The sequence below is a fragment of the Tamandua tetradactyla genome, chromosome 13 (genome assembly GCF_023851605.1).
Source record: "Tamandua tetradactyla isolate mTamTet1 chromosome 13, mTamTet1.pri, whole genome shotgun sequence".
NCBI lineage: Eukaryota > Metazoa > Chordata > Mammalia > Pilosa > Myrmecophagidae > Tamandua > Tamandua tetradactyla.
Genome location: NC_135339.1, coordinates 90,066,743 through 90,082,224, shown reverse-complemented (window position 1 = coordinate 90,082,224; position 15,482 = coordinate 90,066,743). Strand labels below are relative to the sequence as shown.

The window sequence follows — 15,482 nt, the reverse complement described above, 5'->3', positions numbered from 1 at the left end:
ATCGCTTCATGTTTCTTTGTATGTTTAGTAATATTTTTCTTAAGCCTGGACAGTTGGTATTTTAATGTATTATTGCTGGAATTTAGACTCTGTGGCATCTGTTCCTTCAGCTTGTATTGAACTAGTATTATGAGAGAGCTTTCCTTGAAAGCCCGAAACTACAAAAGAAAAAAAGAGAAGGAAACCACCTTTCTCAGTCTTTACAGGTTGACCTGACCTGTTGGGAGTGCTCTCTTTCAGAGCTTATCCATGCAATAAGTTTAGAGAATAGCTTGAGGCCAAAGCATAGGGACCTCCCTGATCCTTTCTGCTCATGTGTCTTGTCTTGGACATATGTGTGTGGCTCTGGAAATTCCCCCCATTTACATGGATATGAATGACCTTCTTCCCTAAGAGACAGTTTACTTATGGTCCCAGGCATTTCGCTGCATGTCCGACAGCCTGCAACCCCCTGCCCCAGGTAGCCACTTGACTGCTCACCCAGAGCGTTCTGTAGGAGAGCTTCATGAACTGCCTTCTACATGCAGGGCAAGTTCTGGGATGGTGAGTCCCTCAGGCAACCACCAGACAGATTGGGCCAGACAGATATGCTCCCAGCATGTGGCCAAGGTTTACTCTGCTCCCTCTGGAACTGGGACCAGGGATCTGTATGCTGAGCTAGTGTGGGGTGGGAGAGGGCCAGCCTGGGTGCCATGAGACCCTACCACTTTTTTTTATTCAGAACTCGCACTGCTATTGTAGTCTTTTAACTGTTTTCTGGAGGTTTGAGAAAGATGTTTCTGCCCATTCTCGCTGGTTGTTCATAGTTTTTGTGGGGCCTCAGAGCCCTGAAGTGTCTTACTTTGCCCTGTTTATTTGGGTGGAGCCATTGCTTTAATTCCCAGCATTCTTTTCGTAAGGTAGCATCACCAAAGGGATATTCAAGGAAAGAAAAGGTATGCCCCACAGGCCTCTCCTGCTGACTTTGCTTCCGGATTGTTAAATGAGCTTTCCCTGCCGGCCATTATACCCCCCAAAAGTGGTAGTCTCTTTATTCATAAAATGATATGATCTTCATATTGAAGTATCCTCATTTTTCTAATATTCTGGGGGAAAAATGGGATGATCCTGATGCTTCTTTTCCATTTTAGTTGCATACCTTCCAAAGTTGGCTTCTAATGTGAAAAGGCACTGAAAGCCCGTGGACAGTCATCTGTATTTCCTGCAGAGAATCTGAAAATACCTGGGTGCTTAAAAATAACCTTGTATTTTGCAGGTAGCTTCTTATACAATATTAAGTGCCCTCCTCTCCAACACAAGTGTTCCTAATGCTAAATTAGCTGTTAACAAGTATTTTAAAATAGTATAATTTATGCTAATTCAAAAATATTTCTCCTTCCCAAACTGATTATTTTTACCTTCCAAATTGCTGTCCTTTTCCCTGCGCAGTGGAGTTGTTAGGGTGCCGTGATCAAGAACCTTTTAGAGGGGCTTCTGGAGTCCCACTTGTTTCCATGGATGCGTGTCCACGTCTTGCCTCAGCCCTTGGTGAGAATGACTTTCCTGCTTAGTTCTACAGCATTAGGATGCTGTGCTATGATTTGTCAGGAAGATGAAGAGACACAGGCAGTACGGATTAGTGCTTACAGCACTGAGGAGATGCTACCGTGTCTTGCAAGGATCAGGGCCACGATGGGGGAATTCATCCTCTCCTGCTGAGCTGAGCCAGATGAAGTGGGCACAGGGCTCACTTGCTGCCCCTCCCAAGGCTCCCTCTCTCACCTGTGTGGCCCCAGCAAGAGCATCATGGACTCTGAATGTGAGGACACAAACCTAAACCAACTGCTGCTTTTGGGGACTTCCTGCTCCCACTGAGATGTGACTATCTGTTTCATCTAATGGGGTTTTAGGAAATCCTGTGGTCTTGCCTTCCATTTCCCTCCAGTTCTCCACAGATGGAGAGCTCCCACCTGCCCTCACGGAAGGGGAAACTGGTCATGTCTCCCTCCTATTGCATTTGACATGAAATAACCACAGGGTCATCCATGGCCTGGCCTCTACCAAGATTGCTGCCCATGGCTTTGATCTCTCCATCTTCTTCTCACATCCAAGTTCTGTGAGTTCCTCCTTTTGTTTCTCAGATACCCTCAAGGCTATTCCCAGCCCCAGGCCTGTACATTTGCCACGCTGCCCTGGATTCTCCCTTAGCTTGTGTCTTTCCGCAGCTCAGTTCTCAGATCAAATACGGCCTCCCAAGAGGCTCCCTGAGACCCCGATGCAGTCCTCACCCTTCCATGCTGCCATGTTTCCTGTAATTATCTTTTTTTTTCTTTCTAGTTTCTATCTCAATATGAAATTGCTTTCCTTGTTTACTTGAATATCACCTGTCTTATGCCACAGGAGTTTGAAAGACGCTGTTTGTCTTGCTCACTGCTGTATTCCCAGAGTCTAGAACTATGCCTGACTCTAGTAGAAATGCCTCAAATGTCTGCTAAATACGTGAAAGAACTTCCCATATCTTTGCCTTCCCAAAGCTCCCAAGATAGAGACTTGCATTCGCTTCTTTTGGATCCCACAGTGGAGGCTTCACAGATGCACCAGAGATAGTGACTGAGTGGGACTTCCATCTTCAGTTTAGGTGACACTGAGCCAGTAAGGTAGTCTACAAAAACCAGCTTGGGGCATGGCCAGATTTCCTGAGAGGCTGCTAAAAATGGCACCATTCTTCCCTGGAGAGAAGAGTATTTCAAAAATCAGGAAAATCAATGGCATTCTCTATGCAAGATAGAGTACAAATATTTATTTTTGCAAGCTCAGTACAAATATTTTTTTTTCCCTGAATCATTTGAAAGTTATCTCCCTGAGAGTGCATTGTCCCTGATGGTTTAGTGTGTGTGCGCGTGTGTTTTTCTATTTAACAAAGACATTCTTCCACAGTATGGCTATCAAAACCAGAAAGTAACAGTGACACATCACTACCATTGAATTCTAAGACCCTATTTAGTTTTGCCAATTGTCCCCAAAATGTCCATTGTTTCGAAAGGATCCAGTTCAGAATCATGTGTTGCAATATTGCCATGTTTCTTTAGTCTGTCAATCAGGAAGAGGTCCTAAATCATTCTTTGATTTCCATCCCACTTTTGAAGATCATAGACTATTTTTTTATAACAGAGATATAATTTGCCAGCCATAAAAGTCACCCTTGATTTGGTGGGTTTTGGTAAATTCACAAAGTTGGGCCACCATCACCACTGTCTAATTTTGGAACATTTTCATCACGTCTTTTGAAGTCTAGAGGGTGGTCTGTGGTGGCTTGGAGCTCTGTGAATCCCAGAAGAACACGTTCCTAAACCTATTCCTTTCCTGTGGATGTGTAAACTATAAATAAGATCTCTTCAAGATATTACTTCAAGTAGGGTGTGGCCCAAATGATCAGTTGGCTTTACTCTGGATTATTGGAAACCTTCACATGCAGAGTGAGAGTCAGGCAGAGGGAGCAGCCAGAAGCGGGAAGCCAAGGCAACCCAGAAGAAAAAGGAGAAGCCAGGAGAGGCTGCCATGTGCATTGCCATGTGACAGGAAAGCCAAGGACCAAGGGCCACTGGCAGCCAGCCCCAGAATGCCACAGTCTTCTGGGAGAAAGCACGGCCTTGAAGTCCTTGCTTTGGCATTTCTCCTAGCTTCAAAATCGTGAGCCAAAAAAATCCCCCTTTTTTAAGATAACCCATGGAGTGGTATTTTGGCAGCTAGGAAACTAAAGCACTGGCCAAGCAAAGTAGCTTCCTAAAAATGAAACATCCTTGGAGGAGAAATGACAGTCAAAGGGGTTGGGGTGGGGGGAATGAGGAAGGAGAACCAGCTGGCTTAGCGCCATTGTGGAAGCCATCTTGAATGTTCCAGCCCCAGGGGAACCTTCCATTTAGACAGGACCACACCCAAAACATCTTGTCATTTAGGACTTATACATCCCAGTTTTTAACGAAACTGGTGTTTTTCCCTATAATTATTATTTGTGTGTGTGTGTGAATATTGATTTCTGGGTACTGTTTTTGAAAATGGCTTATGTTCTTGAGAAGCAGAGGAAGATTCTAAGGATTATCTTCAAATATTAATCATACAACAATTGATATTTATCAGGCATTTTCTCTGCACCAGGACATCTCTAAATCCTTTGCCTATATTACCTCATTTAATTCTAACAAGAACCCTTTATGATGTGTACTAATATTGTCCCATTTCAAAGGAAGCAGAGGCACAGAGAATTTACATAGCTTGTGAAAATTCACAGTAATGGCAGAGCAAGGCTATGCCCCATGCTGGAGAGAGGAGACCACAGGAAAAGAGAGAGGCCCCATCAGAATCAGAAAGTAACAGTGACATGTCACTACCATCTAATTCTAAGACCCCATCCAAGGTTTGTCAGTTGTCCCAAAAATGTCAACTGAGGGAGCAAGGACAGGGGAGGCACAGCTGGCCCCAGCGCAAGTTCCAGCTACACGGCGAGTCCACTGGGGATACTCCTGCCCCTGCGGAGCTTTCAGCCGAAGACAGCCATAGAGGGGGCTCCGGTGGAAAAAAGGAATTTCCAAGATGAATTTCAGACCCCACAAAATTGTGAGTAATAAAAGAGTTGTGGTGACAACCCACTATATGCTGGGGTGGCTTGTGATGTGGCAATAGAAAATGAAGACAATGACAGTGTGGTTGGTGTGTGACCCCTGACGAGAGTGGCCAAGTGGTTCTACTCCAGAAAGTTCTACCCTAAACTCACCTTATTCTGCCCAAATGCCAATTTACTAAAGGAGTGGTCTACCCTTGACTTTTGTGTGTGTAGATTTAGTCACATACATTGCTGTTTTGAATATTGTGTTGTACACTTTTGCCCAGGTTTGAAGTTAATTCACCAATATGCTCAAAATGAGCTTTGCCATGCAGCACACTTCTTCAGGTTTGGGACCACAGCTTTAAGGCCATCCTAATGACCTGGAAAAGGCAACAACTTCTTTGTGTTGAGGGGAGACAAACAGGGTGCATCAATTTTCATTCATGGGAATGTGAAAGGATTATTGGTCCAACTGATTTCCTGATAACATTTTTTGGGGCCATCACCAATTAAATAGTACATGACTAAGTAATTCAAATAAGGTAGATTACAAAACAATTGGCAAAAGTCCTCAAACAGACTTTAAAAGTTAGGTAAAATATTATAACTAGAGATACAACTAAAAAGCAAAAGCTAAAAGCCAGCTGAACCAATAGGTTTGTTAAGATGAAACAAAATCTGATACTATTCTATAAAAGAAGCCAGAGCAGAAGATAAGAAATCTATAATTAAAAAGATCAAATCTTTACATGAAATTATAGTCTTAGAATTGAATAAAAACTAATTTCTTTAAACACCAGGAAGCAATCTTCAAGCACCAAGGGTGTTTTTAAAATTAAAAAAAAGAAAACTTTTCCACTTATAAAACATAGTTTACATACTACCTACTTTTGATAAAGATTTGAGGAAAGCACATATTAATCTTGGCAGTTAAAATAAAGATGGACTTTTAATGGACCAGAATTTGGAATTCTAAAGAAAATCAAATTTAACAGAATGTGCAAGAGCTAAATTTACCTTTCAGCTTCCCAGCAACCAAAGCAAAATCACAATGTGTATGAACCCCACCATTCTTGTTTTAGAATATGCTTTCTCAATGAGGCAATATTTTCCCCAAGGAAGTGAAAATTGATTCTTAGGGGAGCAAAAATATCTTACTTTTTTATTGTAAAAGCATAAACAAAGCAGATTGGATACAATCTCTATCAAAATTCGAACAGTTTTTTTTTTTTTCGAAAGTGGAAAAGCTGATTCTCAAATTCATATGGGATAGCAAGGGGACTCAAATAACCAAAACCAGCTTGACCAAGAGGGTAAAACTGGAGGGCTCATGCTTCCTGATTTCAAAACTTATTAAAAAAGCCATAAAAAATTAAAAAGCTATAGTCATCAAAACAGTGTGGTATCAGCACAAGGGCAGACATGTAGACCAATAGAAAAGAATTGAGTCTGAAATATATTTTTGGCCAGTTGATTTTTGACAAGGGTACCAAGTTCATTCAATGGGGAAATAATATCTCTTCAACAGATGGTACTGGACAATTGGATATCTATAAGCAGTACAATGAAGGTGGGTCCCTATCTCATACCATATGAACTCAAAATGGATCAAGGACTTAAATATGTTACCACAATAAAATTTTTAAAGAATATATTTTTAAAAAAGACAATAGGCAGCATGGGAAAAAAGGGATAGATGGAGACAAAATACATAAAGAGTTATTCAATATATTTATAGTAAAATCTCATGGTGGGAAGTAATTTAAAAAAAAGTCTAAAAAGGCTTCTTTGGGAGGCAATAGTGAGGAAATGATTTGAGAAACACTCTTGAAGAGGAAAAGGAATTTCCTTGCATTTAGTGAGATAGACTTTTCCTCTGAACTTCATTTCAGAAGGAATGTATCGGGAAGACTTTTGATGACACAGAGCTCGGTTTCTTCTTGATTACAGTTTGGCAGTCCAACCGTTGTTATAAAAGGTGAAAAGTTTTGGGTCCATGTAAAGACTTTGAGAGGTTCACTCACGTATAAATAAATTAACATATTTATAATTTATACTAGTAAATTCCCACAACTTTTGGTTATTGCCACACTTCTCCTAGCTTTGATCTGTATCCTCGGTGTACTTTCTAGAGACCAGCTTGGGATGCTTTGGGAAGGGCCATGGGGGGTAGTTCCAGATGGGGAGGTGAAGGTGAGATTAGCCGGGGAGACTTTCTGGAAGCGTCTGGGGTGCGGCAGGAACACTAACATCCTAGAATAAGTATCTACCATTTTCCACAGGGCCAGGAGCTATTCTTACCGTTTTTGGCAGCAGCTTATGCAAGGCAAACGCTGGTTATCCAAAAATTACACACCGCTGTGTGTGAGCTCTCACATGCTCTCCCAGGCTCGTGTGCACCGTGCTTATTTTAGGGTGGTGGATAATATCCAGTTTCTAAAATACTCAACAGAGAGTGAATATTTATCTTGGTGTAAGAGCAAGGATATATGAAAAAAAAAAAGCCATATTCACATGTGCCTAAAATTTTTTGGTGGTGGACTAGCTATTTACAGTAAAGATGAATAAACTGAGGGAAAGCTATTGAGGATAGAAAGATCCTCAGAGCTTTTTGGGAGTGCAGCAGCAGCCTCCTCCCAGGCTGGGTTTGAGGGGGCAGAGACGGCACACTGTTGTAGTTTAAAGAGGACTACATTTAGAAAGAGCACAGGCGAGAGAGCTTGATGGTGAAAAAGCATGCTTTTTTCTCCTTTGCTTCTCGTCTCCTAAGGTCCAGCCTGGTAGGGCCCCAGAGGAACTCTGAAGTTCTGATGCTGTACAAGTTAAATCACACACCCCAAGACTGGACAACAGTGGCTCAGTGGCAGAGTTCTCACCTGCCATGCCAGAGGACCCATGTTCGATTCTCAGTGCCTGCCCATGTAAAAAAAAAAAAAAAAAAATCACACCCCATCAACCAAACCCTGTCTCACATTAGCAGCTTAAAAGGAAGGCTGAAAGAGCCAAGGAGCCCTTGAGGTTGGCTACAGGGAGCACCTGCCCAGGCTGCGTGAACCTGGACATATGCAGAGGGCAGAGTGGCTGCTTTCTAATCCAGGCTCCAGATCAGAGACATCGAACCACACATGGTTAAAAACTATGCCGGAGAAAGGCGTATGCACGCATAACTGTGGTCACAAAGCTCTTTAAGAAGGCAGAAGAGCAAGAGCAGCATTTGTATGTCACATGAAAGGATAAAGCAAAGTATGTCAAATACTGCGAGTCTTTTTAAATAACATTTTATTTTGCATTGTCAATGATTAATTTTTGAACCTACTATAAGAGTAACATGATTATAGTGAATAAAAAAATATAGATGATAGAAGAAAAACATTAGATTATCCAAAGTTAGTTTTAGAAATCATTGTCCAACATGTTTAGGATTTTGGAGCGCTGAAAAAAAAATTTTTAACATACCCAGCAGTTAAAAAATTAAGAACACATATTGAGAATCATTTTCAGATGCCTATGACAATAAAAGGAAGGACCACAAGAGTTAAAACAAGTTCCAAGAACTATCGTATATACAAATTTCTGTACAGAATGAGGACAAAAAGAACTCACCCAATTAAAACCATCTCTTGTGGTATACGTACTCTTTTTTTAAAAAGAAAGAAAATGTATCTTCCTATACTCATATTTATTTTTTCCATTTCATCCAGTATTTTTCATGGTGTTTCCACGCCATAAATTAGTAAACTGTTCAGTAGCTGAGAAATATCCTATTTTAAATTATACCAAAAGAAATCAGGAACTTCCCTGAAAGGGTTGACCTGAATTGCCTGATGAAGGTTGAAGATAACAGTCAACTGAGAAAAGTCACAGCCATCAAGCTGCAACCTAGAGGAGCCTGAAAAAAACAGCCCAGGAGAGGAAGCTGGGGTTTTGGGCTATAGCAGAGAAAATGAGGATTCGTTTGCTCAGTTACTACACATCCTTCTCAAGGACAGTGCTCCAACCTCTTCTATTTTGCTAAACTCAGGTCAGTTGAGCTCTTTATTCACGGACATCATTTGGCACAAAAAGAAAGGACTTTGGGGCAAGACTTAGGCTCTCAAGGCCGACCCACTGAGGCCCCAACTCTAGCGGACAGAAGCACATCGCAGCTCCGAGCCACCACACTCCGTGATGCTGCAGGTTGCTGACTCCATGGTTAGAAATGAACTCCTTTGAAGGAAAAGCAATTGCACTAAATGTTAGACATTGCAGGTCCAGTGAGGTAAACAGCAGACAGAAGAAGACAATGAGGGAACGGACAGCTGGCCACCTGCTCCTGTGAGACCTCTGTGCTGTGTTCTCTCTCACTGCACAATCCCCGAGTCCACTGACGCCTGCTTGCGGGTGGTCTTTGGAGGAGGCGGAGGTGGGGTTTTGCTGGGCAGTGGAGGTGGCAGGTGCTGGAAAACATGAATATGAGGAAGATATCACATTACTGGTGCTCTGGCAGAAAAGAAACGACTCTCCGGGTGTGATCAGACCTGGCCCTGTGGCAAGGATGGAGGGCTAATGTGAACAGCCTCGGACGGGGAGGGCCCTCTCAGGCACGTGAGGTCTGCGGGGACAGCGGCAGGCCTGTCTGTCATCTCTGATTAGCTATCCTGCACAAAGCACCACACCCCAGAGAAGCACCACCACTGCACTCTGTGAAGCCTTTTATGTCAAAGTGCTCTTGGTCCCTAAGTGTCCATCGATGGATGGACGGGAAACAAACTGTGGCACATACTCACCATGGAATACTATTCAGCCAGAAAAAAGGAGTGCCATACTATAACCTGGATGAAAGCAGCATGCCAAGTGAAATAAGTGGGACACAAAAGGCCACAGATTATGTCCAGAAAGCCAACTGGTGGTTGCTGGGGGATGGGGGGAGAGCGGGGAGTGACCACCTGGTGGGCACAGGGTCTCCTTTGCGGGTTATTAAATGTTTTGGAACTGTATAGAGGCAGTGGAAGCTCAATGTGTGAATATACTAAATGCTACTGAATTGTACCCTTTAAAATAGTTTATTTTATGTCTTCTGAATTTCACCTCAATTTGAGATAAAAAAAAAGACACAATTGACCCAGGGACTTCTGGGGGAACCTTAGGGTTCCAGAAATGGGCAGTTTAATGATTGAGAACAAGTGAAAATGGGCAAAGCAGGACTCAGAGCCACCCAGGCAATGTGGCACTGTGTCAGCTGAGTCTCTTTCTAGGAGGATCCAGGGGCCCCTCCCAACTGCCCAGGTTAGGGGGAGGCAGAGACTTTGCCAGAGAGAAGAAGGCTCTTCCCCTAGAAGGGTCATTTAGGAAGGGTCATTCTCGTGTATAATAGCTTATGTCTAGGCAGCACTTTGCTGAGGGCTTAGCACTTGGAGAATCAGGAAGGAGGAGACTGACACAGTACGGTATGGCTTTCTGTTCTCCCAGAGCTCAGGCTCTAGGAGCAGGAGGGGACAAGTGGATGGCAGCTGGCTTTGGCCTCAGAGGTGGGATGGGCAGGTGTACTTTGAGGGGCAGTACTGGAGACAGGCCTGGAGGCACACAGGGTTTCCACAGGGGAAAACGAATTGGGAAAAGGGAGCCCCGGGCACAGAATCCTGTATATGTGCAGGCTGAGGAGGGGACAGGTCTGGGACCCCACCCCCCAAACAAGGAAGCTTGGGCCCTTGGCTGAGCTGGCAGGGACCCTGTGAAAAGGAAGCATTTGCAAGCACATCCTGAAGGGATGTGAGCCCCAGGGGTCGGAAAGGAGGCCCTTTGTCTCTGAGCCAAGGAGAGGCACAATTCAGCTTGGGTTTGGGGTGGTGTATCTCAAGCAAGCAGGTGGCAGAGTGGCTGTCAGGTGGGGTCTGCAGGTGCATGAGACGAGTCAGAAGATGGGCCGTGGTGAGGGCCAGGTCTGGATGACAACACCTCTGCTGCCTGGGATGCTGCAGACAAACCCTGCAGCTTGGGGTGGGGGAAGGGTGGCCATCGAGCGTGCCATGGGGAAGTTAACCCAACCCAGGAAAGCAGGAAAAGCATCTGGATGGAAGTGGGGGGGATGAAGGGAGAAGGGGAGAGCAGAGACACTGAGTTTAATTTTGGATGCATTAAGTTGAAAGAGCCTATAGAAGAATCACAAGCAAATGAACAAGCAAATGTTCAAAGGATAATTGGAAACTCAATTTGGAACTCGGTACAGAAGCTAAGGTGGGTGAAGGAGAGGTGGACCTCCTGGCCTGGTGGAGATGGCAGTCAAAGCTGTGGGTGAGAGGATGAGCTAGAAGTGGGGGTGCAGGGCCCATGAGGAATGGGAGGGGGACCAGGGACAAGAAGGAACGAGGAGAGTAGGCAAGACCAGAGTGGATATGCCTTGAAAGTCCCCTAAGGGATATCCCTTTAAGCAATGTTGTGTGGTCCAATTTAGGTACCTGAAATTTATTAAATAACGCTTTTTTCCCCCCTAATTCACAATGAGTTTGTCCCAATTCAGTCTCACTCATAAAATTCTGCTGCAGTGAAGCCATTAACAGGACACACAGCTTTATGCTGAATGTGCAGGTTCAATTTCTCCTTTAAAGGAGAGAAGGCACCACTGAGCACCTGCTGTGTGCAGGCACAGAACAGGGCTCCTATTCAGTCCTATCCACATAGTATCTCAGAGGAATTATAATCCCCCTTTGACTGCTGAGGGAAATCGAGGCTCAGGGAGGGTAGGTCATCTGCTCAAGGTCACACAGCTGGCAAGTGGCAGAGCCCAGATTCAAGCTGGGGCTCTACCCACTCTGGGTCCCTGCCTCCCCTCTCTGCATTGTGTATGTCTGTGTGTAGGAAACACAGACCTGCAGGGAGACAGAATCCCAATGAGGCATCAGCCCATGGTTTGCAACACAATTCAAAAGAAATTATAAGAACCTGGTAGTAACGCTTGCACTGGGGAAACAGGTAAGGGATGGGGGGTGGGCGGCAGCTCTACTGGGAGGAGGAATTGCTTTTCCCTCTATGCTCTTTGTACAGTTTGAATGTTATTTATTTATTTTACTGTGTTCATGTATTACTTCTTTAACTTGAAAAGTATCTTGCTTAATATAAAATATTTCTACTATAATGATGGCTCATTATTCAGGAAAATTCATGAATCATGAAAAAATTCATGAATTTAATTGCCACTTCTCTTATGGGTCACTTGAGGATTAGATTGCATTATTAAAAATAAATAAATAAAACAATGTGAAATGGTGGATTTTCAAAGAGTTAAGTGGGTTTGGGAAGCTAAAAAATAAATAAATAAAAGACAGACCTGGGAAACTCAAGGACACTGTAGGCTTGTGCACCGCCTGAGCTGGAAACGATCTGGATTCCCTGCTGCATTTACAGCACTGAGGGACAAACGCATGACACACGTTTGGGCATTTCCCCCCCTTCTTTGTGCTGCAGGTTCAATATAGACAAACACTTACTCTGGCGTCTTGGTTTCTCAAAACCATTCTGCATGTTTGAATCCCTTTAGTTCCTAGTCTGAGGGTTTATGGCTGTCCTTTCCCCCATCCATCTTTCCAACAGTTTCCTGCATTGCTACTGGCCTGGGCCACAAATCACAGGGAATGAAGGAGAAGGTGCAGCTGCTTCAGCTCTACGGCTAAGGCTCTGGCTTCAGGGAGTTCCCAATAAAACTGTCCTGAGGGAGCATTTTAATCCTTCCCTGGGAGGCAGTGAGGACAGAATGAGGCTGCAGACGGTGGTAATAAGAGTTAGCATTTTAGGAGGTCCTTGCTCTGTGCAGTTTTATGTGTTTGACATGTGCCCTACATTCTCTGAAAGAGGAGCTCTTATTAAGCCCCTTTTGCAGACGAGGAAGCCAAAAGGTGAAAGGACTGATCTTATCAGTCGCTCTTCAGGTCACTCATTCGTTCTTATTCAGGGCCAGCTCTGTGTATGGCACTATAGTACATGGACATCTGAATGCCCCTGTGTGTGTCCGGAAAGTCATTTCAGTGGAAATGGAAACCTCTAGTTATAGGAATGGGGACACAAATGGAAACTGCAATGACTGGTAAAACATGGTCAGCTTCCCTGCATCTCAGGCTGTCTTTGGAACTTCCAAAGTGGTACACTACTGAGCAGGCCCTTCCCATTTGTTTTATTTGCACACTAAAATGTCCAAGGCACTTCTGAAGTGGGCATGGCAAGGGGTTTGGAGAATGCAGCAGAAACAGCAAGGCGAGCTGGGGAGGCAGGGCTGGTCTTGGGGAGAGCTTCCAGAGCTGGATGTTGGTGACCGGGTGGGCTGGGCTGCTGAATGCACAAGACTGTCCACCTCAATTCAAGCATCGAACACGGTGGACCATCTGCAAAGACTGGGGTGAGGATACAATATGCATGCAATAAATATACTATGTCCTTCAAATGGCTCAGGAATCACATTGGGTAGCAATGTAAGGAAGAGATATTTTTCTCCAAAAGAACAGAACTTAGAGTAACCTGTGTGGGCTTTGGGAAAGTATGTCAGCTCCCAGCGCCTCTGCTCCTCATCTGTGAATGACTTCCTGCGGGATTATTGACAAGATGAGGTGAGACAAAATGGGTCAAAGCACAAGCACTGAACAGGGTAACAACAAATAGCAGCTACTTCTTCTTCCTTCATTAAAAATGCCCAGGAGCAGGGATCAGTAAACCTTATCTGCCTACCTTAGAGTCCTGAGCAAGAAGATGAATTTATTACTGTACAGATGATACAAAGCAAAAACCAAAAATCCCTGCTTAATGGACTTGAGGGTATGAATGACGGAAGACAGTTGTCCTGTTGTTCTTGGCATTCCCGTGCCCAGTAGGACACCTAACGGATAGCAGTAGATGCCTGTAAATATGCACTGACTGAACAAGTAAACGAGTGAGGAGAGAACAGATGAGTGAGTGGATGAATGAACAAAGGAGTAAATGAACAAATGATTAAGTGAGAGTACAAATGAATGAACAACTGAATGAGTAAATGAAGGAATTAATTGAATGCGTGAACAAATGAATGAGTAAATGAATTAATATATGAATAAGTGAGTGAATGAGTGAACCAAAGAATAAATGAATTAATGGATAAACAGACCTGGGTAAGTGTGAGCGTACCATAGGAAGAACTAATTGGAACGAAATCCACAGAATTCTATCATCCAACAAAGGATAAGAGTGGATTTTTGAGTGCCTCTCAGTGGAGGTATGCATTTAGCTCGAAGTGAGAAAAGAAGTTTTCAAGGACAAAAGTGTGACGCAGTTGTCTCTCACTCTTGCCCAAATTTCCTCCTGACTCACAGAGAGGTAAAGACAAAAATGACCTAGGATGTAACATAACCTAGAGAGGAGAATACATGTGGAAAATAGAACTGATATGACATTTAGATGCTATAAAAAGGGAAGTAAAAAAAGATCAACTCAAGTCTTTAAAAGGTTGGTAAGGATGGTTAAAAACGCTCACTTCCAGGCCTGATCAAACGGCTTGTTTGTTAGCATGTGAACACTACATTGATAGACCAGTGGGGAGCGGCCGAGGACCCAGCCAGACACAGTCTGATAGAAATGTGATTATACGTTCCCTTTGTGTGAAAGTGAGAATGTCAGGGTTATCACTATTAAGCAAAATGATAGCCCAGATTACTGGTCTTAAGAGCCATTTTCCAAGAAATGACAGCTAGAAGTGGCAACACCTAGAGAGGGAGTTGGCTCCAAGACTGAGGAGATCAATGAGAGGGACAGGAGATCACTCATCACCACCGCATGGCAGACGCAGGAGCATGTCTGAACATGGTGAGCAAGGCCTGTGTCAAGGGGGCACCTCTGGCAGCACGACTGCTTCTGACGGATTGTGAAATACTGACCATGGCCATGGGACCCGAGCGTATTCTCATCTTGCAGAGAAATTCAACAAGAAAGAAATAGCAGGGAGAGTTGGGCAATTGATCTAGTTGAATGTACAACCCCTTTATAAATTGAATCCAAGCTAGTTATGTATTAGTCCCTTACTTGATCAACAGCACACATCATCGGTAACTTAGAATGATGTCCTTGGTGGTGTGCTGAAGAAACTGAGACGATAAAAATGTCACCCCAAGTTGATTTGTAGCAAAAACAGGCTTTGGCATACTTCCCAGTTCAGAATTTCCAGGTCAGTGGGGTAGGGAGGGCCGGGGGCATTTCTATGTTTCTAGAAGCTCAGGTATAAAAACAAAAAGATGTGACATATTGCTAAGCTGTTAGGATGCCAGCACCCAACATAGTCCAATGTCCCCTGTCCCTCACTGGACTCTCTACCTTTCTTTTTGCCCTAATGTATAGTTACCAGTGCCCCAGGAAGGTCAGGCTTGCATTTCCCTAGATGCAACAAACTGTCTCAGCCTCCTGAGAAGGCCTCTGGCCGAGGTCACCTGGTTCCGTCTGGTGGGGCAGACCCCCACTGCAGCACCGCAAGGGGAGAGGGTCCATTTAAAAGGCATGGGGCATTGAAAGAACACCCAGTCCCTTTAATATCAAAGATAAATCCCAGGCTTGTTCTTTCTTACACAAAAGGAATAATAAAAAAGAAAGCAGCTACAGAGGTGGGGAAGGGGGGAATGGGGAGTTCTTCCTAAATGAGTATGAGTTTTGGTTTAAGATGAAAATAGTCTGGAAATAGATGGGGAGAATTACACATTATTATCAGTGTACTTATATGTCAAAGAATTGTCCACCTAAAATGGTTAAGATGATGTTTATGTTATGTTTATCTTGGCTTATTTAAAAACAAATAAACAGATTAAAAAAACATATGTGTATATACTTTAAATAAACACCCTCTCTCTTCCATTGTCACATAAGGAGAGAATAACTTTGCAGAGAATACAGTGAAAAAGTTTCCAGGAAAAAAAAGACA

General features: G+C 43.7%; 1 protein-coding gene across 1 annotated transcript in view; it reads right to left on the bottom strand.

Moving 5' to 3' along the window:
- Positions 1–7,844: 7,844 nt before the first annotated feature.
- Positions 7,845–15,482, bottom strand: part of DOCK1 (dedicator of cytokinesis 1) — a 564,538-nt gene continuing 556,900 nt past the window's right edge. Inside the window, exon 52 of the mRNA XM_077126402.1 lies at positions 7,845–9,018. Coding sequence (XP_076982517.1) covers positions 8,923–9,018 — 96 coding nt within the window. The 3' untranslated portion in view covers positions 7,845–8,922. The remainder of the gene's footprint in view (positions 9,019–15,482) is intronic.